Raw genomic sequence first — 23,062 nt, forward strand, 5'->3', positions numbered from 1 at the left:
TCTTTTTGGGGTATAGTACGTTTGGTGGAAATATCGTAGTGTGGCATAAATTTGTATTCAGTCCCCCTTAGTCAATACTTTGTAGAACCACCTTTCGCTGCAATTACAGCTGCCACCAGTCAGTATCCCCGATCACTGCCACACCCATTATATGATGACGCTAAACTGCACTGATGACAGTATGTGTAAAAAAAAAAAAAAAATAATAATTTTCCAAATACTTATGACAAAAATGACAACTTCAAAAAACTTGCCATGCCTCTTACCAAATACCCTGGACTGTCTACTTTCCAAAAAGAGGTCTAGGGCCTCAAGAAAAGAGATAGGCCATCAGTACATCGGGATGATCAATTTTCAGTTAAATACCATAGTTTGTGGACTCTAAAACTTTCCTACAGACTAAATAAATATACACTGATTTGGGTTATTTTCACCAAAGAATATTAGCAGAATACATTCCGGCCTAAAATGATGAAGAACGATTATATATTTGCAAAATTTTATAACAGAAGCGAAGAAGAAGCAGTTTTTTTTTCAGGGCCAGTTCACACCACATGCAGTCCATTGAGTTTTTTTTCTGCATCAAAAATGCACATAAAGTAGGTTATAAAGTTCCCAATGGCACAGTTCAGTCCAGTGCAGTCAGTTCCAGACAAAAAGGTAGAACATGCTGCATTTTTCCTGCACTGGAACACAGTAAAACGCATCAAAAACACACCGAAATGCACTGGAACGCATCAAAAACACACTGGACCCCAGTACTGAAAAAAAAAGAAAAGAAAAATCATCTGAAATGCATCCAGAAACGCATCACAAACACCAGAATGCGACAAGAACGCGCATGCAAAAACGCATCTGAAACAGATCTGGAGTGCATTTTTGTGGTGTGAATCAGCCCTCAAAATTTTTCTTTTTTTTTTTTTTTAGCAAAAAAAAAAAAACCCCAGTGGCAATTAACCACGTGCCGACCGTATACTGTGTGTGTGTGTGTGTGTGTGTGTGTATATATATATACACACACACACACACACACACACGGCAGCAAGATGGGGTACCTGTATGTGATCCTGCACTTCTGGGTCGCGCACACGCGCCACCCTGCTCCCGCTGTGAATGGGACCGGCCGATCTTTCTGGAGACAGGCAGAATGGCGATCTGCCTACGTAAACAAGGCAGATTGCTATTCTGTGAGAAGTAGAGTCTGGCAGAAAGGGGGTAAAGTGTCTGGTATTGAAATAGTTAAAATTGTAAACAAACCGTGCCAGAAAAAGCCTGGTCTTAACCACCTCTCGCCCGCCGTATAGCAAAATGATGGCAGAGCGGGGCGGCTCTCATTCTGGGCCGATGTCAGATGAAATTGCCCAGTCTCGCCGCAGTCACGTGTCCGTGCGGTATGGCGATCACGCTGTGTCCCTGAGACCCCAATCTCGGTAAAAGGCCGTGGCTCTTTACCCATTTGATCAGCTGTGTCCTATCACATCTGATCAGATGACGTTGCCCAGTCTCGCCGCAGTCACGTGTCCGTGCAGTGTGGCGATCACGCTGTGTCCCTGGGACAACGATCTCGGCAAAAAGCTGTGGCTCTTTACCCATTCCATCAGCTGTGTCCAATCACATCTGATCACATGTAAACAAGGGAGTGCCATTTATCGGCTCTCCTCGCCTCACACTGGCAGAGTGTGAACCAGAGGCATCTCCTCAAAGTGGAGACATGTACTGGTAATCAGGGCACTGATCATCAGTGCCCTGATTACAGTGCAGCCCCAACAGCGTCCATCAGTGAGGCCAATCTGTGCTGCTTTTCAGTGCCACCTATCCTTGCCCATAAGTGCTATCAATGCCACCTATCCTTACCCATAAGTGCTAGCAGTGCCACCTATCCTTGCCCATAAGTGCTAGCAGTGCCACCTATCCTTGCCCATAAGCATTGCCTATCAGTGCCACCTATCATTGCTGCATATTAGTGCCTGATCAGTGCAGCCTCATCAGTGCCGACTAATCAATGCCGTCTCATCAGCGTACATCAGTGAAGGAGAAAAATTACTAACATTTACAAAAATTTCTGACAGAAACTAACTTTTTTTCCCCCAAAATCTTTGGTCTTTTTCTGTTTTTTAGCGAAAAATAAAAAAAAACCCAGTGGTGATTAACCACTTCCCATCCCAGCCATAGTCAAATGATGTCCGCAGGAAGGATCTCCCATCCTGGATGAGCGTCATATGACGTCCCCAGCTGTCTAGGGGGCACGCAGGCGCACGAACATACAGATCCACATCCTGTCAGGTGACGTGTTAACACTAGGGGGAGATCAAGGGGTTAAGTGTGTTACCTAGGAAGTGATTCTAACTGTAGGGGGAGGGGACTCACAAGGGGAAGAGACCGACTGCGTGTTCCCAGTACAGAGGAACACCGATCGGTCTCTTCCCCTTGTGAGTCCCCTCCCCCTACAGTTAGAATCACTTCCTAGGTAACACACTTAACCCCTTGATCTCCCCCTAGTGTTAACCCCTACCCTGCCAGTGACATTTATACAGTAATCAGTGCATTTTTATAGCACTGATCGCTGTATAAATATGAACGGTCCCAAAACAGTGTCAAAAGTGTCCAGTATGTCCACCGCAACATCACAGTCACGATAAAAATTGCAGATCGCCACCATTACTAGTAAAAAAAATAAAATAAAAACGCCATTAATCTATCCCCTATTTTGTAGACGCTATAACTTTTGCGCAAACCAATCAATATACGCTTATTGCGATTTTTTTTTACCAAAAATATGTAGAAGAATACATATGGGCCTAAACTGAGGGAAAAATTAGTTTTAAAAAAAAATTGGGATATTAATTATAGCAAAAAGTAAAAAATATTCTGTTTTTCCAAACTTGTCGCTCTTCTTTTGTTTATAGCGCAAGAAATAAAAACCGCAGAGGTGATCAAATACCACCAAAAGAAAGCTCTGTTTGCCGTGAAACATTGTTGCATGACCGCGCAATTGTCATTCAAAGTGTTACAGCGCTGAAAACTGAAAATTGGCCTGGGCAGGAGGGGGGTGAAAATGCCCAGTATTGAAGTGGGTTAAATAAAACCAAAAGAAAGCTCTATTTGTGGAAATAAATAATAAAAATCGAATTTGGGTACAGTGTTGTATGACTGCACAATTGTCATAGAAAGCGGGAGAGCACTGAAAGCTGAACATTGGCCTGGGCAGGAAGGGGTGAAAGTGCCCAGTACTGAAGTGGTTAAGTAAAAAAAGGGTCTCTTGCAGTGAAGGGGTTAAACGCTACAAAGGTGGGCCTATCTCTAGAGGATTTGTGGTGGAAACGTGGAGTACAAATACCTGGCTGTGCCCACATTAGCTGTGGCAGTAGCGGTGCAGTATGTATGAGCATAAAAACACGTGCACACTCCTCGGGATTCACATCTCGCGAGAGCATGAGATGTAAACAAAGGCAGATGTGAGCCGTGTACAGGTCGGTCTGGAAAAGCTGCACACAATAAAAGCACGCAATCCGTAACCGAGCAGTGAACCTCTGAGCTTCTCCTGCGCTCTTCCCCCTCATCCCCGCACCCCGTAACACCAGCGTGGGGACCACTGACAAGCGACCCGACGTCATCACACCGGCCGGCACGCCCCCGTCCAAAGGTCATTGGCTCGGCGCTTGTGATTGACATCGGCGCTGGGGCACTGACTTACGCTGTGATTGGTCGCTTGCTGCTGTTCCGCTTTCCTTGTTGCTGTATGTGTGTATTTGCTGCTGCAGCCTGCAACTGGACTGACTGTGTCACAAGAACAGTGGGTGCAGCTTCTGGTGCCAGCTGACAACAGGGTGAGTGTGCTGGCATGGGGGAGGGGGGAATGTGGGCAGAGGAAATAGAAGAAAACTAGGCAGCTACTGGTGTCATTGTGTAAGTTCAGTGACAAGTCAGAGCCAGCCAGGCACTCTGGAGTTCTGTGACCATTGGTTTTGCTGCTGCTGTGATGGTGGGCATGTATGTACAATGCAATATGTGAGTGAACCAGCCTGGGGCTGAAACATTGTATGACTGCTAGGGTCAGGAGAAGTTCTTCACAAGAGTTACTGCATGCTGACATGCTCCTCAAGAGAGGGTATTGATGAATATTGGTAAAAGGCCCCATAAAGTCATAGTGTACGTTGTACCGGGACAGAGGTGACATGCATTAATGTCACCGAACCTTATGTTATAGGAGTTTATTCACACAGGACCTTTAGTACAGCAATTCTCAACCAGGGTTACTTTAGAAGTCGCTAGTAGTGATGATCTCTGTTGTCCTCCAAATAAGGATGAGCTCCGGCGTGTTCGCACAGCCCACGTGCTGAGCCTGCCAGGAAGTTGGCACGGCGCTGCGCTAATCACAGGCAGTGAGACATTTCCCGATCTCTGCAGCCGCGCATCAGGACAATGTCTGACTGTCTGTGATTAGCGAAGCGCCGTGCCGACTTCCTGGCGGGCTCTGCACGTGGGCCTTGTGAACACGCCGGAGCTCATCCTTACCTCCAAACTCACATCTAAGTTGGGCTCTGATCTCCCGCTTTTTTGTAACCCAATGGGCAAGTCATTCCCTGGAGTACAAAAAGAGTTCTGGTTATGCAGCGCACACACGGTCGGAATTTTCGACCGGACTTGGCTGACGGACCAAATTCGGCGGACAATCTGATCGTGTGTAGGCTTCACCGGACCTTCAGCGGACTTTTCCAGTCGCAAATCTGACGGACTTTAGATTTGGAACATGCTTCAAATCTTTACGTCGTAACTCTGCCAGACCCAGAAATCCGCTTGTCTGTATGCTAGTCCGACGGACAAAAACCCACGCTAGGGCAGCTATTGGCTACTTGCTATCAACTTCCTTATTTTAGTCCAGTGTACGTCTACATGTACGAATCTGTCGGACTTTGGTGTGACTTTTGGTGTCCATCGAAAGTCCGCTGGAAAGTCTGTCGGACCAGTCCGGTCGAAAAGTCCACCCGTGTGTACGCGGCCTTAGAGATGAGGTCAGAGGACACCAGATCTCAGTTCTAGATGCTAGTGGTTCCTTGAGTTGTGGATGTTAGCTTCCCATCTGGATAGTTTCGAGGCCAATGCCACCTGAGAGAGCCAACAGCAAGACACCATTAAAAGAGAAGTACAAGGTTTTTGCTAATTAATACTTGCGTAGGTGAAGGCAGCATCGGTCCCTCACCGGCTCTAAGGCCCCTTTCACACGAACGGACCATTCAGGTCCGCCTGTCAGTTTTTTAGGTGGACCTGAAGGGATGCTCCATGCAGGTCTATGGAGCGACGGATGTCAGCAGTGACATGTCCTCCTGATATCCAATCCACTAAAATCAGACTTATGGCGATACGTTCGCATCCGTCCTTGCGGATCAGATGAGATCTGATTAAAACGGACATGCTGTCCATTTTCGTCCGATCCCTCCATAGGAATCAGCGGCGCTCTGACAGGCCCCTCCCCGCTCAGTGAGCAGAGACAGACCTGTCATCCGCCGGCTCAGCGGAGATCAACGGAGAGATCTCCTGCTGAGCTGGCGGACAGAGCTGAGTGGATCCGCCTCGTGGGAATGTGACCTAACACTGAGAACCAAGGCATCGAACACAGCAGATCGCTGGGTTCTCACAGTTCCCCAAGCAGAGAGCTGGTTACTATCAGTCACCGCTGTCTGCTCTGCCCCCTCCTCTCTCACTGGAGCGTTGGGCTGTGGAGGGGGGCGGGAGCAGCCAGCTGAAGCTCTCAGCGGCTCGCTGAGAGACTGAGCCAGGTGCCAGACCAGGTACGTGGGCGGATCCCAACTCCAGTGTCACTATCTTGCCTGAGTGTGGACAGGCTCTGTGACATCAGCAGACAGGGGACTTCAGCCCGCAATCTACTCAAAACAAACTACACTCCTGTGATCCACAGGAGACGTACAGCCAAACGAGCTTTGGCTGTACTTCTCCTTTAATGTTTTGAGTTGTCTGGTAGAATGCTGATCACCAATGTTAAGGCCCGCCGTACACACAATACAAAAATCGGAAGTAAAATTTAGTCCAAATGAACGATCTGCCGATTTTCGGATTGTTAGCACGGTGCTTTCAACAGCCGATTCCAATTTTTCGTCCGACAAAAGCTGGACGTGCAGAATATAAAATTTTTGTTGCACGTGAACGCAACGTCCAATTTTCCTTTAATTAGTACGATGTTCGTACGAAAAAAATTGTAAGAGCAAGACTATGCATGCTCAGAAACGAAAGAACACATAGAAAACTATTCATAACATTATGTCACTTCTGAAGATGTATTCTGTCGTAGGAGAATTTCGTATGGTGAGTAACCTCTTCACTTTTAGCATGCAACAAAAAACGGACGAACGGTCATCCGAAAATCTGATTGTGTGTACAAGGCTTAAGCGACAGTCTTCCAACTGACAGCCAATTAAGCATTGGTTCCTCTAGATCAGGGATCTCCAAACTTTCTAAAGAAAGGGCCAGTTTACCTTCAGGGGGGAAGGGAGATGGACTGTGTCCAGTCAGTGTAGAAAATGGCCCAGCATTAGGCCCCTTTCACACTGGGGCGCTTTGCAAGCGCTACAGCGCTAAAAATAGCGCCTGCATAGCACCTGTAAAGTGCCGCTGCTGTTTCTCCAATGTGTAAGCCCCGAGGGCTTCTTTCACACTGGAGCGGTGCACTGGCAGGACGCTAAAAAAAGTCCTGCTAGTAGCATCTTTGGAGCGGTGAAGGAGCGGTGTATACACTGCTCCTTCACCGCTCCTGCCCATTGAAATCAACGGGGCAGCGCTTTGCGGTGGTTTTAACCCTTTCTCGGCCACTAGTGGAGGGTAAACGTGCCCCGCTAGCGGCCGAATAGCGCTGCGAAATTGACGGTAAAGCAGCGCCCAACTGTTGATGTCAATGGAAGCAATGGTGACTGTGGGAGGAATAGTACCTGATATCAGTGGGAAAAACAGTGCCCCAAGGGCTGGATAAAAGTAAGCAGAGGACCACAATTTGGAGACCACTGCCCTGGATCTAAAAGTGTTTTCAAGTGTAGTATAATGCTAATTGCGGTCACAAAATATCCACTTTAAATGCTGTCAGTTGTCTGTTGCCAAGCTAGTGCTTAAGGACACAATATAGTATAAGAGCATACAGAATAGTAGTAGTTTGTCACATTCATCAAGTCTTAATTTGCTACTCAGCCAAGGAAGCTTTGTCAGCAGTAATAAGTGCCAGGAACATACCCCACATATATAGCCACATAGGAAACTCAGTGATCCAGACATAAAATTGAAAGGGAAGCATGTTTCTTGAGCTTATCAGGCACTTTTTTTTTTTTTAAACACAAAAGTGCTTCAAAAACTCCTCAGTGTGAAAGCAGCCTTACTATCAGACTGAGCAAGCTTAAGTGATTGTAAAGGTTTTTTTTATCTTAATGCATTCTATTGCATTGAGATACAATGCCTTCTGTGTGCATCAGCCCCCCTATTACTTATCTGAGGTCCATCTAGATCCAGAAATGTTGCAGGAATGTCTTGGCTGACCGGGACTCTCCTCCTCATTGGCTAAGACAGCAGTGTGGTGCCATTGGCTCCTGCTGCTGTCAATCAAAGTCAGTCAGCCAGCCAATCAGGAGAGAGGCGGGTTGGGGCTGTGGCTTTGTGTCTGAATGGACAGCAACAAAAACCTGGAAAAAAAACCTGCAAAAAATGAAAGAGGCTTTATGGCGACTTAAACTTTTAATGTTTTTACAATTGCGCTCTTTATCTCCTCCTCACCTCCCTGCCTGTCTTCAGCATCACACCCCTGGACTAGCAGGGAGGGGAGAGACCCTGCAGTGTGGCGAGCACCGATTGGGTGCTCGCCAAGAAAGGGGAGTGTCGGGCTCTCTTAACGCTCAGCAGAAGCGAATCTGCTGAGGGAGTAAATGAGGCGCTGGCCCAAATGAGGAACAAGGTGTAATTATTTAAAGTGACATCTAAAACGTGGTGATGTTTGCTGAGTTTGTCACGCGATTTAATGCACAGCAAATTGCATCGCGTGAAGCTTGTCGTCCAAAAAGGAGCAGGAGCTTCTGGAGTCTTCAGGAGGGGAGAAGGGGCTTTCTTAGCTAAGCAGGCCCGCATGGTTGAGCTAAGGGCAGATGGATTCCAGGAAGTTAAGGCTACATGAATCATCTGACCGTACTCATTGGCCAGAAATGCTACGGGATGTTTTTCAAAGTGATTTCTCAACCAAAGAAAGCATGGAGACATGGATGGATGGGGGAGTTTGCACTCAATATTAAAAATAAATGTAATAGTGTTTTTGGTTTGTGGTGCTCAGAAACAGTTTAGTTCCACTTCTGCTCTTTCCTGACACCTTCTTTCCACAGCACTGGTACCTTGTAGTATACTGATTCCATCAAAGGTTGCATGGCTCAGAACAGTGGGAAACAAAATTTAACTTTGGAGGTTTGCAGTCAGGGTGTCCAAGCCGTGGCGTCCTCCCATGCACCAATAGACAAACGGTGATCAAGAAAATAAGCAGCGGGCAACTCCATAACATCAAGCGTATTTATTGTAAAGCCTTCACAGTGAGTACAGTCAGCAGCAGACTAGTTTTGGCGATAAGCCTTGTTCACAGCACCTGCTTTGACCGTTTGTAGTATACTGACTTCTGTCCTGATGTCTTGTCCTTTGATTTAGATACTTTGCTAAGATCATTGGCGGTATTCTCACAGTTCACTCTGCCAGGTGCCACAGAGAGAGGTCGCTGGAGGCCCCATGATCTGTAGTTATGCCCCTGTTTGTCACTGAAAAAAAAAAGTAATATAATTTCCAAAATTTTGCAGTTGGCATGAAACTATATCGTTCAATTGGACACACGATTTAAGAAGGTAATTTCTCTCACTTTGTAGGGTTTTTTCTTTCACTTCCAAGGACAGGAAGTAAAGGGAAGTCCTCACAATGGAATACAGACACCATAAAATAAGCTAAGAGGGTTTTTGACCCTACCTGAAATAGGCTTTGATTTTTACATACACTTTAAGGTGTAGGAAGGCTGGGTGACCTGCAGAGTTTGCTATGCTTTGTTGGGCCATCCATTTGTGGGCACTGTTCATTTTGTCTCCCCAGTGCCTTATGCAATTATAATAATCAACGTTGCGATACGATTAAGCTGACTGAGTCACCTAAGAGGTTATAAATGGTGTAAATGTTACCTATACTCATTAGAACCGAGGCTGCAACTTAGATGAACAGTGAAATATCTCAACAATAAAGGATAAATCTACAGTAACTGAATATAAATAATCACTCCTAGGTATATTATGACCTGGATTGATGAGAACCTTCCAGACAACTATTACAGTTGGTCTGCATTAACTGAAATGTTTCCCTTGCGCCCCACGATTTTATCTTAGATCAGTGGTCTCCAAATGGCGGCCCTTTGTTTGCCTTTATCCAACCCTTAAAGCATTGTTCCTGCCACTGACACCAACAATGGGGCACTATTCCTTCCAAGGATACCAACGATGGGGCATAATTCCTTCCACTGACCAAAAAAAAAAAAAAAAGCCACTATTTCTCCCCCTAATACCAAAGATCGGGCATTGTTTACTCCCACTGGGCACAGTCCGGCCCCCCTAAAGTTTTAAGGACAGTAAACTGGCCCTTTCTTTAGAAAGTCTGGAGACCCCTGTCCTTAGATCAACAAAATTATTCATCTTTGTAGTGGATGGTTTAGCCTAAACCATGATTTCAAATGATATCTTTTTTGTTAGATCCTTACACTACATAGTCGATATTAATTTGCTTTGTGATCTGATACATATAATTTGAAACACAATCAGTGTATGCCAAATTGTGGGCAACAGATGACTAAAAAGAAAATGAAAGAAATGGAATGGTGATTTATTTGGTGTATAGAATGTGATTTATGCACACAGTTCATCATGGCTGGGTCGCTTACACCTTTTGAGCTCATGGACTAAGGAGTAGTTAGTGGCTTCCTCTGCAGCCACTATATCCACTACTTAATTGCTTAATTAATTGCTAATTATTGTGATAGGCCGTAAGTGCTTTGTGTCAATCTTTTAGGAGGACTTTCCTAAAGGTAGTCAGGCACCATTCTGATTGCTATCAAAATAATTTCTATAACATACAAGGCACAGAGCTAGTTCTTCACCACTGCCCTAATTATCACCATTATGTTGCATATTGTGTTCATTTTTAACATAGCTTTCAATAATTTTGATATCTTGTATGTCGATCAGTTGATGGGTGGACGCAACACCTTTCATGGGTTATTGCACCCACTTCATCAGGATCTGTGAAGGTTACTGAGAACAGAACAATAATGACCAAACTGACATAGAATTATTATAAAAATTACCATAACTACAAATATAATGTATTATTAGACACACTACATGATAATCATAATATTGCTATGGTCTGCTATGGTCTGTTGTAGCAGCTGGGTTGAATGATGGATCATGTGGGACCTCTTCCTAGTCTCCCCCTTGAAGGAGAGTTATCCAATCCTAATTATGAGAGGGAAAAAAAGATAAGGGGGACGGAAAATGTAAAGAGTCAGCAAATCCCATGTGGCATGGGGAAGCAAGGTGTAGGCCAGAACCATTTATCAGATGACTTCTATAATAGCTTTACATTAGCCATTGGAACAGGCAAACCTTAGATCTTCTTTCAAACAGTGCCTAAAGATAAAGGTGACATACTTGAACAAATTACTTATAAAACTGCCCGGCGCCGTGGCTTCTATGTTGACCCAGTCTTCGGCCTCCTGTCCTGATTGGCTGGGGCAGGAAGCCGATGCTGATTCGCTGGTATTGCAGGGTGGGAGGGCTCTAGGGGCAGTGCTCTGCGCCCGGAGGACAACAGAAAACAGGCCAATTGGGGCCTCAGGTTGTGGTCACGTGCTTGTGAGGAGGTGACAGACCTGGTAGAGTCCTGTTGGTTAAATACAGTAACAAATTGAAGCCAAACTCCAGCTAATACTTTATAAGCAGTTACAGCAAACTGTTTTTTTTTCCTTTTGGGATAAAGATTTTTTTTATAAATAAATAAAAGCTGAATATTGTAGGCCTCGTAAACGGGTCATCCCTGTAACTGATACATTCTGCTGAAGAGCTTTTTCTGTTAAAACACAACAGACTTACTGGCTGGATCACCAAGTGAAAATAGAAGAAATCCTGAAAAGAAAATTAATACAGCCATAAAATCTAAGAATTTGCAAGCTGTGGAGTTGTTAGAGCTGCACGATTCTGGATAGAATGAGAATAATTATTTTTTTGCTTAGAATAAAGATCACAATTCTCGTGGCGTAACATTAGCTTTCATGTTATACAAAAAAATTGGGCTAACTTTACTGCTTAGTTTTTTAATATATTGAAGTACATTTTTTCCTAAAAAAAAAATAGCTTTTGAAAGACCGCTGCGCAAATACAGTGTGACAAAATATTGCAACAATCTCCATTTTATTCTCTAGGGCAGGGGTCTCAAACTGGCGGCCCTCCAGCTGTTGCAAAACTACAAGTCCCATGAAGCATTGCAAGGCTTTGCAAGCATGACTCCCACAGGCAGAGGCGTGATGGGACTTGTAGTTTCGCAACAGCAGGAGGGCCGCCAGTTTGAGATCCCTGCTCTAGGGTCTCTGCTAAAGAATATATATAATGCTTGAGGGTTCTAATTAAATTTCTAGCAAAAAATACAGATTTTAACTTGTAAGCAACGTGTGAAAAAAAGGGTTTAGTCTTTAAGTGGTAAACTGACCTCATTTACATACAGAAGCTCATTCCTTTGATCTAAAAGAACGGAATGATGCATTGGGGTTGATTTACTAAAACTGAAGAGTGCAAAAGCTGGTGCAGCTCTCCATAGAAACCAATCAGCTTCCAGGTATTATTGTCAAAGCTTAATTGAACAAGCTGAAATTAGAAGCTGATTGGCTACCATGCACAGATAAACCAGAGTTTGCACTCTCCAGCTTTAGTAAATCAACCCCACTTTTTCTCTTTATCACTGTTAATAAACATTTGCCAGCTGAGTTATTTTTTTCTTTTCTTTTGACAACTCTGAGCAGAGAACGCCTCTGCACTTGTTTGACATGAATCGGGGAAATGCTGTATTAAGATCCTGAGGGGGGTTGAATCGGGATAACGATTTTTTAACGATTAATCGGCAAGCTCTAGTGAGCTGCAATCTAATAAATGTTTGCTTTTGGGTTTAATACCACTATATTGTGGGATTTCCAGTAGAATTTGGATATTGACTACTGAAAAGTCTGCAGTTTTAAGCTAATACTCATTAGGTGCTACTGCATGCTACTTGAATAATCATATCTTCCTGAAAATGTCAATGGACATTAGTGAAAGAGCGCAGTAAGGCCATTATATATAAATTGTAGAAATCAGGGCTGTTACATTTGCTCTTACGTTAGGCTCACTCTATGCATTTTGTGCGTGCCACGTTTCTGCAAAAAAAAGGTTCCTACATACACACTGCGATTTTACATGCGTGAGGGTGCCATTCAGAATGAATGCCAGCCCTGCGTGTTTCCTTAGAGCAGTGATTTTTTCACTGCGCGTGGTTGCAGGTGCAGGAATCGCTCCAATTCCCACAGACACATGCAGAAGTGTGAACCTAGCCTAAAAGCTGAGCTCTAGGTTTAGATTCATTACATAGATTCATTCATTAGTCCAGCATGGACCTATGTAATTATGCATATGTCACACATATCCGACCACCGTGCAAGCAGAAGATCACTATAGTAGTAGCTTCTATTACATAAATGTAGGCAAGCAGAGAGACTAGTCACCAGTGTTTCCTGTGGACTTGCAATGCCTTGTTCTGCGCGAAGGCAGTTCGGTACTGACATTACCAAATTTCATTTTAAATTTCCCACTAACGATTGGAGGCAACAGTGCCTTAGATCTCAAGTTGCAGATATGAGGTTGGAGGCACAGGAGTGCCAAGGCCCACTTGCATACCAAGAAAACCACTACTGTTTTTTAAGGAGCAATGGCAGTTATAAGTAAATGTTTCAGGGTACTGCTGAGGAACCACTAAAGTGATATTAAGCCCAAATCCAAAAATGTAATTTATTGCACCTTACCACTCATTAGCTGTGGTGGTTGTTTTGGTTTTCTTTATTAAGGTTTTTTCCCTTTGTTTTTACCTGGTGATATGACTAATAACACACCCCCTGTATTAGAGCACCCCCACTTTGGATGAAGGAACACAGGGGCACCTTTGGATGGAAGCACTGTCAATCCAGGGGGAAGGAGTGTTTAGATGTAGTAGCAGATTTAAATACACTAACAAATTGAAGCCATACTCCAGCTCACACTTTATAGACAGTCACAGCAAACAGTTTTTTCCTTTTGGGATAAAGGTTTTCCATAAATAAAGCTGATCATTGTAAGCACCCTTGATAGTAGTAAATAGTTTGTTGCAGCACACCACAACACATGGTAATTCACTACTTTGAAAAACGTATCAGGATGCCAAGGTCTGGGTGGGACCTCAGGCTGGGTTCACACTTTTCCACTGTAGTGCGTTACAGTAATGTGCACCTTCCCGTAATGCATTGGACTGCAGTGCCATTCAATGCAGTGGCAATGCACATGTGTTGTAGCACACCAAAATGCACGGTAACACACCAGTGTGCTGTCTGAACCCACGACCTTGGCTGCATCTAGCACAGCTCCCTGTGTGATCTCTTAGCACAATCTTGCCTTGTTTCTGGTGAACCTGTGCTTCTTCCTCGAAATTCCTGATTTATGTTCCCTCCAGCTTATATCTTGCTCCTTTGCGTACCTGCAGCTGTCCTTATCTTCAGTACCACTCGTTACCAACCTTTGGCTTGTTCCAACTACGCTTTCACTGATCCCAACCTGCAGCCACTTGGCTTGTTTACTGCCTGCACGTCTACTTGAGCCCCACCTGCTATATCTGTTACTGGACCCTAGCTTGCTCACTCCATGGTGGGCGATCCTGAGGACTGCGACCTGGTACTAACACACATTGAAACCTGTCTTCACCATCTCTGAAGAATACTGGTTAGTACTCAGACCTCACAACTCGGGGAGGTGATCTGGTTGATGGGAGCCTCTCTACTGCTAAAGCTACTGGTCTCTGAACCTGACCGTGACCTGTGTATTGTGATTTGCTGCATTGCCAAAAAGGGTGTTTGTCCATTTGTTGGGATGTTTTGGTGCATTGTCAGCTCATTCATTTAAATGAACTACCTTAGCACAGCACACATTAACGTGCAAAAAAAAAAAAAAAAAAAAAAATGCTCATTAACGCACTGCAAAGGAAAAGTTTAAAGTGGAACTGCACACATTTGTAATAAAACATCTTTGCCATTCTGAAGCTTCCCTCCAACCACTTTGCATATTATTTCCATATGCTGTGATTCTGTACTTGCCAAATATGCTGCAGAAATCTCCCTCCACTGAGTCTGGCTGCAGCCATTTTAACTCTGGGCAGCTGGAGCTGCTGCCTGTTCACTTCCTGGGTTTACACAGACACACACCTCCAGCTCTGCAGCTTTCAGTGGCCCTCTTATGACTCATCCCCCCTCCCTTCTTGGCAAACTCTCACGAGAGTGAGCGAGAGAGAGCTGTGCATGATGACATAAGCCTAGGCTTATTACCAGACAAGAAACAGGAAGTGGGCTGTATAAGGTATTTACTGGCAGAAAAAAGGCTTGACCTGGAGTTAGGCTTTGAAGTAGAACTATGGGCAAAACTTTTTTTTTTTCATTTTGGATAGAGTAAGTGAGGGTTATAATCCTGGTCAGATTTTTTCGTGCCATCTGTGGCCCTTTGCGGAGATTTCCCTTCACTTCCTGTCCCATAGCCAAACAGGAAGTGAGAGGAAAACTCTGCAAATGAAGGGAATTCATTGGGGACCCCCAGTTCACCAGAACTAGCGTCCCCATTGGAAGATTTCCCCTCTATTACTTTTCTGGGGACAACCCAAAATTTGGGATTTTTTTTATACTTTTACTTTCAATGACATTGGTAAACAGGACAAAGAGAGAGGGTGAATCTCCCTAATGGGGGCACAGACAGGAATAAAAACTGACAGGTGTTCTAATCCCTCTGCACTCTATTCAAAATGAAAAAAAAAAAGTTGTTCTTTAAAGCTCCATACACACTGGCATAAAAAACGTTGCTTCTACAGGAGTTTTGTGTTCTGCCTGTAGAAGCAAGCAACTCAATGTTATTCTATGTGTCCATGCACATTACGATCATTACAGGCATATTTTGAGCTCAACGCTTAGCGGCAGGAAAAAAACCCTTCTGGTTCGCGTTTCTGATTGGAGCTCACTGGCAAAAAAATGTAAAACTCTCCTAAACTCGTCTAAACTTTGTACAAAAAAATGTTCTATTTGAGCGTTTTTTACTCCCAAGAGAGCATAGAAGAGATTTTTTTAAGCCCAGTGTGCATGGACCCTTAGCTGCTACTTTGATATCTTGTTATGTTTCTTGCTTTGGAACCTGTGAAGGTATCTGATAGTATCTTCTTTTTTGGCTGCTGTTATGTGTAAACCAACCAATGACTTTATAAATAACAGAATGTTTGGCCTACCCTACAGTCACATGCTCAGTGAGTGTTGGACTGACTTCAGATTTGAATTGCAGCTCTTTACTATTTTGAAACCTGTTATCTTCATCTTCTGGTAAAACTGAACATGGCAAATCACTTTAAAATTCTGACGTACCCAATACATCTGTTTAATAGTCTTTGTTGAAAATATTTCTGAATCCCTTCTCAATTTTGCATTTATGTTGTGTGATGTACATTTGCTAGAAATGCATTTTTTTTTTTAACTAAGGAAAATTATTGATCCTAAGAATATTGATCTTGTTGTGATATATGACTTAATTTAAAGCGGAGCTACACTGTATCTGAGCACCACAAACCAAAATGCTATTTAACCACTTGCCTTTTCACCCCCTTCCTGCCCAGGCCAATTTTCAGCTCTCAGTGCTATCACATTAAAAAATGACACATGGGTACAGTGCTGCATTGTACCCATATGTAATTTTTATCATTTTTTTGAGACAGAGCTTTCTTTTGGTAGTATTTAATCATCACTGTTACTTTATTTATTTTATTTATTTATTTTATTTTTTGCTAAGCAAATGAAAAAAGACAAAAAAAAATTAAAAAAAAAAAACACTCTTTTCTTCGTGTGTAAATTATTTTTGCAAATAAGTAATTTTTCTTCCTCACTGATGGGTACTGATGAAGCTGCAGTGATGGGCACTGATGAGGCTGCACTGACATGCGGCACTGATGGGGCTGCACTGATCATCAGGGTACTGATGCTCAGTGACCTGATTATCAGTGTTAATGTGCCCTGTCACAGGATAACCGGTTATTGGCTTTCCTTTTCTCACAGTGACAGCACTGAGGAAAGGAAATGCTGATAACTGACATTTGTTTACAAGAGATCAGCTGTGATTGGGCACAGCTGATCACATGGTAAAGGGCCCCTGTGACACAGTGATCACTAAGCGCACCTGAAGTGTGCCCCGATGACTCGCGGGGGGGCGTGGTTCTGGGAGGATGTCAGTAGATACCCTCCCAAAACGCAGTCTTTTGGCTATAGCATGGTTGGCATGTGTTTAATTTAATCTTAATATTTGGAGCAAACTCTCTCATCCAACCATTAAAATCACTTTGAAATATAAATCACTTTGAAAAACACCCCCTAGCATTTCTAGCCACAGCCATCTTGAGTAAGGGCAGATAAATCATGTAGCATTTACCTCCTTGGAGTTCATCTGCCCTTAGCTCAGGCGGAGTGTGCTTAGCTGAGAAAGCCCCTTATCCCCATCCTGAAGACTCCTGGGATGTAAGACATTATTTGCTTAGGCCTGAAACCAGTAGGTAATTGAAGAAATGTAAAATAAAAGTTCAAAACAAGTAAATATGATATATTTTCCTATCTATTTACTAATGCTAGCAGCAAGAATTAAAAATAGTCAGTGTTGATTGAGGGCATGAAGTTCCGCTTTATTATAGCATGAAATGCAGGGAAAGCAACCTGTTTACATCAAACATCCTGTCATCTGCAAGAGAAGCTTTATTTGTTAAAGGTGAAGTTTAGGATTATTTTTTTTTTGGAAACAACACCAAACATGTGTAACGATGTGTATCCCATTACCTACAGTGTGCTGCTTCTGCTAAATCTTCCCTGATGTACCTCCTTCAGAGCCACCAGATGTTGTTCTGAGCGGCTGTCTTCTGGCGCTGTGAGAGCTAACAGCAGCTGCTGCTACTTAAAAAGTTGTGCTGCTTACCTGCCCTCTCCATTATTCGTTGTCACTCAACTGCTCTCAGCCCCCCTCCGCCCTTCCCCAATCCATTCCCCAATCCATTCCAGTTTCACATCCAATTTAGGTTGATTGTTTAGGGTGTTTGAGAGTTGCAAAACTTAAAGCGGTAGTAAACACTGCTTGGTCATTTGTACCTACAGGTAAGCCCTATATTAAGACTTATCTATAGGTAAAATAAATATCTCCTAATTGTGTACCATTTGGAGATATTCACCCTGCATGCAGCCAGTGACATCACTGGCGCATGCGCTCTGAAGGTGCGGCATACCTTGCCAGGACTTCAGAGCTTTGTGCCGGTACATGGAAGAAAGACCAGGGAACATGTCAGCCTTCTCAGCAGTGATGCATACTAGCACATTATGCCATTGCCTTGCAGGTGTGATCACAGTTGTGCTGGCATATAAACAATATCCCAAATAATCTAGATTATTTGGAGAAGATGGTTAGATGTTTTAGGTCCTGATTTGGAAGGAGCTTTATAGTATGAGAGGGGATATAGAGAGAGAGAGGTCTGAGCATAGGAGTGGGGGGGAGCTGATTCCTTTGGGGTGGGGGTTTTTATTTTTTTTTTAAATTTTTTGGGGGTGTTTATGGTTTATTTAATGTGATGTGTCTCAAGGTTGTTTCTGGACAGTATGTGTTTTGATTTTTTTCTATTGTATCAAGAAAAAAGTTTAATTAAAACATTTCTAAATCTCTAAACAATCTCCCGCCCACTTGTCCTGGATGCCTGCAACCATCATGGCGGGTGTCAGGATAAAGAGAGACCAATAACTACTTTCCCCTGTGATGTATTAACCCAGAAGTGGTCAGAGCTGTCAATCTCCGGCAGAGGTAACATTAGGGGTCTAATAGGCGTAAACGCACAAATTTCAATTTCAGACCCCATTCACATCTAGCATAGTGGGAGCGCACATTTTGTGGCTCGTTTTTTCTGTGACACACATAGGGCAGCCTGTTGATTTCAATGGGCTGCACTATATGTGGCTCATGGGGAATTTTGTGGGTTGTGTGTTTTTTACTGTCCGACTTGCAGAATTTTCCGTTAACAATTAATGGCACTGAAAGCAACTAGTAGTTTTAGGTGTATAAAGATGGCCATACACTGTACAATCTGATTGTACAATCTCCTTTAGATTTACCAAATGTATATAATAGGAGGAAATGCCTATCTAGCCAATTACTCTGTATCCAATCAGGCAGGCCCTTGCACTACATAGTTGATGGTAGATCTAAAGGAGATTTCTACAATCAGATTGTATAGTGTATGGTGAACTTTAGAGGACTCAGGACACACTCCTGTTTTCAATACTTACAGCTCTATCCACATAGGCTGTTATCTCATCTCTTATCCCCTGCACACGTCAAAATGCTAAATGAAAGAGCTATACAAGATTAAATTTAAAGGCTAAGTTCACCTTTTTTTTTTTTTCTAAATTCCAGCTCCCCTGTGTACCAATATACCATTAATGTACTTTTGTAAAAAAAAATTCAAAGCCTTCCATTAATTCTGCAGACACTTGCTTCACTGTCCTCATGGATGTTTGTACAATCAGATTGTATAGTGTATGGCCATCTTTATACACCTAAAACTATTAGTTGCGCTTTCAGTGACATTAAAGTGGTTGTAAACCCACTAACTAAAAAAAAAAAAAAAAAAACCTGCAAGACAAAGGCATAATGAGCTAGTATGCATAGCATATTAGCTCATTATGGATTACTTACCTTAGATCGAAGCCCCCACAGTGGTCCTTGTACACCGCTCTGGCCGGCGACATCGCTCCTGAAGTTACTTCTGGGTATCACGGACTCTGGCACCGTGATTGGCCAGAGCCGCAATGACCTCACTCCCGCGCATGCTCCCGGTAGCCACACACTCACTCCCGATAGATGCACACTAACTGCTTCTATATGCTTCAGTGCGCATGTGCCGGTGACATCGGCACATGCAGATACAGGGGATCCAGGGTAGCTACAGGTAAGCCTTATTAGGCTTACCTGTAATAAAAAGTGGATGTAAAGGGTTTACAACCACTTTAAAGGATATCTAAAGGTTTGTTTTAAAAACAAAAAACAAACATGTCATACTTGCCTCCTCTGTGCAGTTGGTTTTGCACAGAGTGGCCCCAATCCTCCTCTTCTGGGGTCTTTCAGTGGCGCTCCTGGCTCCTCCTATTCTCGAGTACCCCCTTGGAGAGCCGACACAGACAGACAGCAGGACTCAGCTCCGTCCCCGCCTCCCACAACATTGGATTTGATTGACAGCAGCGGGAGCCAATGGTTGCGCTGCTATCAGTCTATCCAATCAGGACCCAAGATACCGGCTGGAGCTGCTGGGCTAGTCCCCGTCGTTGGAAAGACCAGGTTTGGGTAAGTAAAAGGGGGGCTCTGGGGGGCTGCTGCATCACAGGAGGTTTTTGACCTTAATGCATAGAATGCATTAAGGTCAAAAACCTCAAGGATTTGCAACCCCTTTAATTGATAACGTCAAACCAAACACACATTTTGCCATGTGAAAAAACAAATGGCAAATGCTGCAAAACATACAGTAAAAAAACACGTAACCCTCAAAACGCCAAAATGTCCTATGAGCAACATTTAGTGCAGCCCATTGAAATCAACAGAATGCCCTATGCATATCACAGAAAAAACACACCACAAAATGTGCGCTCCCACTATGCTAGATGTGAATGGGGTCTGAAAGTGAAATTGGTTCCATTTACATCTGTGCGTTTCCTTGCATTTCAGAAATGCGCTGCACCAAAAATCACAGTAATAAAAGCTTCTTTGGGGCAATTGTTGCGTGTAGGGCATGCCATTCAGGTGGATGGGCTGCCCTATGCATGATGAGTGAAAATGCTCCAAAACGCCTCCCCCCCTCGCTAAAAAAACCCCCCAAAAAAACGCATGTGGGAATGCGAGTTTCCACTATGCAGAGATGTGAACGGGGCTTGATAGCTGAGTGTTTCTGTCCACTCCCTTCTATGTACTTGCATAAAGATGGCCATACACTATGCAATCTGATTAGAATACAGAATCTACCAAAGTGCAATTAAGGTAAACAATGGTGCTGAGGGTGGTATGGATGACACATATATAAACACACCCAAAAAATGTGGTAGAGTGCAGAACTAATAGTCCATGAGTGAAAAAGTTGATATTGAAGACAATAATTCAGTAAACAGAGAGTCAGTAGCTAAGCTTGATCTGATACCACCCTACGTGAGCAAACGTGCCTCCGCTTCCCCAATCAGATGTACACTCGCCAGCATAAGTTGCCTCACACTCTCGTGTTTTGGCATAAACAGCAGTAAATCCCTCAGGACTTAAGGATATCCCATCGGTTAGCGTTCCAAAATGACCGCAATGTATGGAGGAAATGAGACTCCAAATAGTGTGATAACGTACAACATTTGGAATTTATTAAACATCTAGCCTAATGGTAATGCACTCACAAAAAAGTAATTAAAAGTTGCATTGGTAATTTAAAAGATGCCAGAGATATCAAGTCGCGGCGGACATCAGTTGTACACCAAACGCCCTGCCCATTGAAATGAATGAGCAGCGCTGCCGAAACGCCTGCAAAGCGCTTCGGCAGCGTCGCAACATGGGCACTTTCGAACCCTTTCTTCGGCCGCTAGTGGAGGTTCAAAGCGCCTAGTGGCTGAAAAGCGCTGCTATAACAGCGGTAAAGCCCCGCTAAAACTAGCAGCGCTTTAACGCTAACGCTGGAACCGCCCCAGTATGAAAGTACCCTTACTTTTCTGGTGCCAATTTTAATCTCTCCCTCACTTTCAGTTTCGGAGTCGGTAGTTACCAGGATATTTTGAGAGTGTATCTCCCTAATGAGCAAACAGACAGCAATAAAAACCAGACAGGGTAATAACCCCCCACCTCTCTATCCAAACTGAAAATCAAAGCTTTGGCTTTAGATACATTTTATTGGTTTCACTAATGAATACCTAACTTGATATAATGTACTTGTTTTTGTGTATACTTGGAGTTTACCTTCAAGTTAAAATGCCTTTAAGTGAATGTTGTATTGAAAGCCATATCTGTTTTTCAGAACCTGGTGTTTACTGTAAAATCATCTGTAGTTCAAACATGACGACAGAATCTCCCCGGCGCCCAAGTCGCTGCACAGGTGGCGTGATGGTTCGACCACAAGCAGTCACGTGAGTCTTATGTTAATTTTTTTTTTTCTTGTTCATTGAAGGACACTGGATTCAGAGACATGTTGGTTATACAGTGTCACCTAAAGGAGGAATTGCACATTGGCAAACAAAAAAACAGCAACATATCTGGCATAACCTCTCCTATTCCCAGAATGCCTCAGTTTATTATTTTTGCTAGTGTACCAGAGGGATATATCATTGTATCATCATTATAGTGCAACAAATAACAATTAATCTAATTTAATATCAATTGCTATCAGTAATCTCCAGACAGAGTTTGTAGGCTCACAATGTCTTCATCCACCAAGCCAATCTCTAGATCTCAATGGGTAAATATAGTGTGCAAACAGATCTTGCATATAATTATCAAGCAGCTACAATTATTAACCAGTTATGGACACTTCCAAAAAACAACCTAATTAATGTGTGTAGTACATCCTTTCCTTCTACCCTACTGCCAACTTCCACCCCATGCATTTGCTGGCAATTCTTGACTGTCAAAATGGCAGTCCAGGGTTGCTGTGTAAAAACAACAGCTATAATAGCTGCTGTGTAAATAACAGACCATATGACACTGTTATTATGTTTTGTATGTACTCTGTTCAATTATCTGCAGATCAAAGGAATGAGCTTTGTATATTTATATATTTATAGCTCTATATGAAAATGAAACCAAAAACTGATAAACAAGTGAAATAACAATGTTACAATATAGCAATAATAATGTCCAAAATAATCTGTGATGTGAAAGAGCTGAATAGCTTGTGATTAACAAGTGCAGTCATAACTATGTAGCCATTAAGGATGAGCTCCGGCGTGTTCGCACACCTCACTTGCAGAGCCCACCAGGAAGTTGGCGCTGCGATAATCACAGGCACTGAGACTTTGTCCCGATGCACGGCTGCAGAGATCGGGAACTGTCTCACTGCCTGTGATTAGTGCAGCGCAGTGCCAACTTCCTGGTGGGCTCTGCACGTGGGCTGTGTGAACACGCCAGAGCTCATCCTTAGTAGCCATATACCATCCAAAATGGTCAGTGATAAAGTCCAACTGAAAGACTAACAATTATGTGCTAAAGTCCACAAAATGTGCTGAAAATATGCTGTATTAATTGTGGAGCAAATCTGCTCAGGTAAAACCTCAACCAACAGCCTCCCCAGAGTGTGCTCTCAACTTATGGTTTGTCCTCAATTACGAAAGGTCAAAAAAGCATGTTTTTATTTACCTATTCAATGTGAGTGCATGTTTTACCTGCTTTTCAATAAAATAGTTTTAAAGTATGCACTCACGTTGAATAGGTAGATAAAAACATGAACAAACACTGTGTACCAATTTACCGCTGGAAGTCCAGGATTTCTCACCCACACGAAAACCTCACAGGGATGCATCAGATGCAGGCAGCCCTCACAGTTAGTCTCACACTCTTGGATCACTGTAACTCCGCCCAACATGTTTCGTCAATTTGACGTCATCAGGGTTACAGTGCGATAACATTTTCAATAAAATCATTTTTAGCAATGAGCACTATGAAATATA

The 23,062-nt window shown here is 43.3% G+C and overlaps 1 protein-coding gene across 4 annotated transcripts in view; it reads left to right on the top strand.

Moving 5' to 3' along the window:
* The first annotated feature begins 3,608 nt into the window (after window positions 1–3,608).
* The window catches only part of BCAS3 (BCAS3 microtubule associated cell migration factor), a 1,663,284-nt gene continuing 1,643,830 nt past the window's right edge, over window positions 3,609–23,062 (top strand). The window contains exons 1-2 of one of the 4 annotated variants that reach the window (XM_073615250.1): window positions 3,609–3,827; window positions 21,418–21,526. In XM_073615250.1, the coding sequence (XP_073471351.1) occupies window positions 21,456–21,526 (71 nt within the window). In that variant the 5' untranslated portion in view covers window positions 3,609–3,827; window positions 21,418–21,455. The remainder of the gene's footprint in view (window positions 3,828–21,417; window positions 21,527–23,062) is intronic. The other 3 variants (XM_073615251.1, XM_073615252.1, XM_073615253.1) reach the window with 3 other exon arrangements.

The sequence above is a fragment of the Aquarana catesbeiana genome, linkage group LG02, assembly GCF_042186555.1.
Source record: "Aquarana catesbeiana isolate 2022-GZ linkage group LG02, ASM4218655v1, whole genome shotgun sequence".
Lineage (NCBI taxonomy): Eukaryota > Metazoa > Chordata > Amphibia > Anura > Ranidae > Aquarana > Aquarana catesbeiana.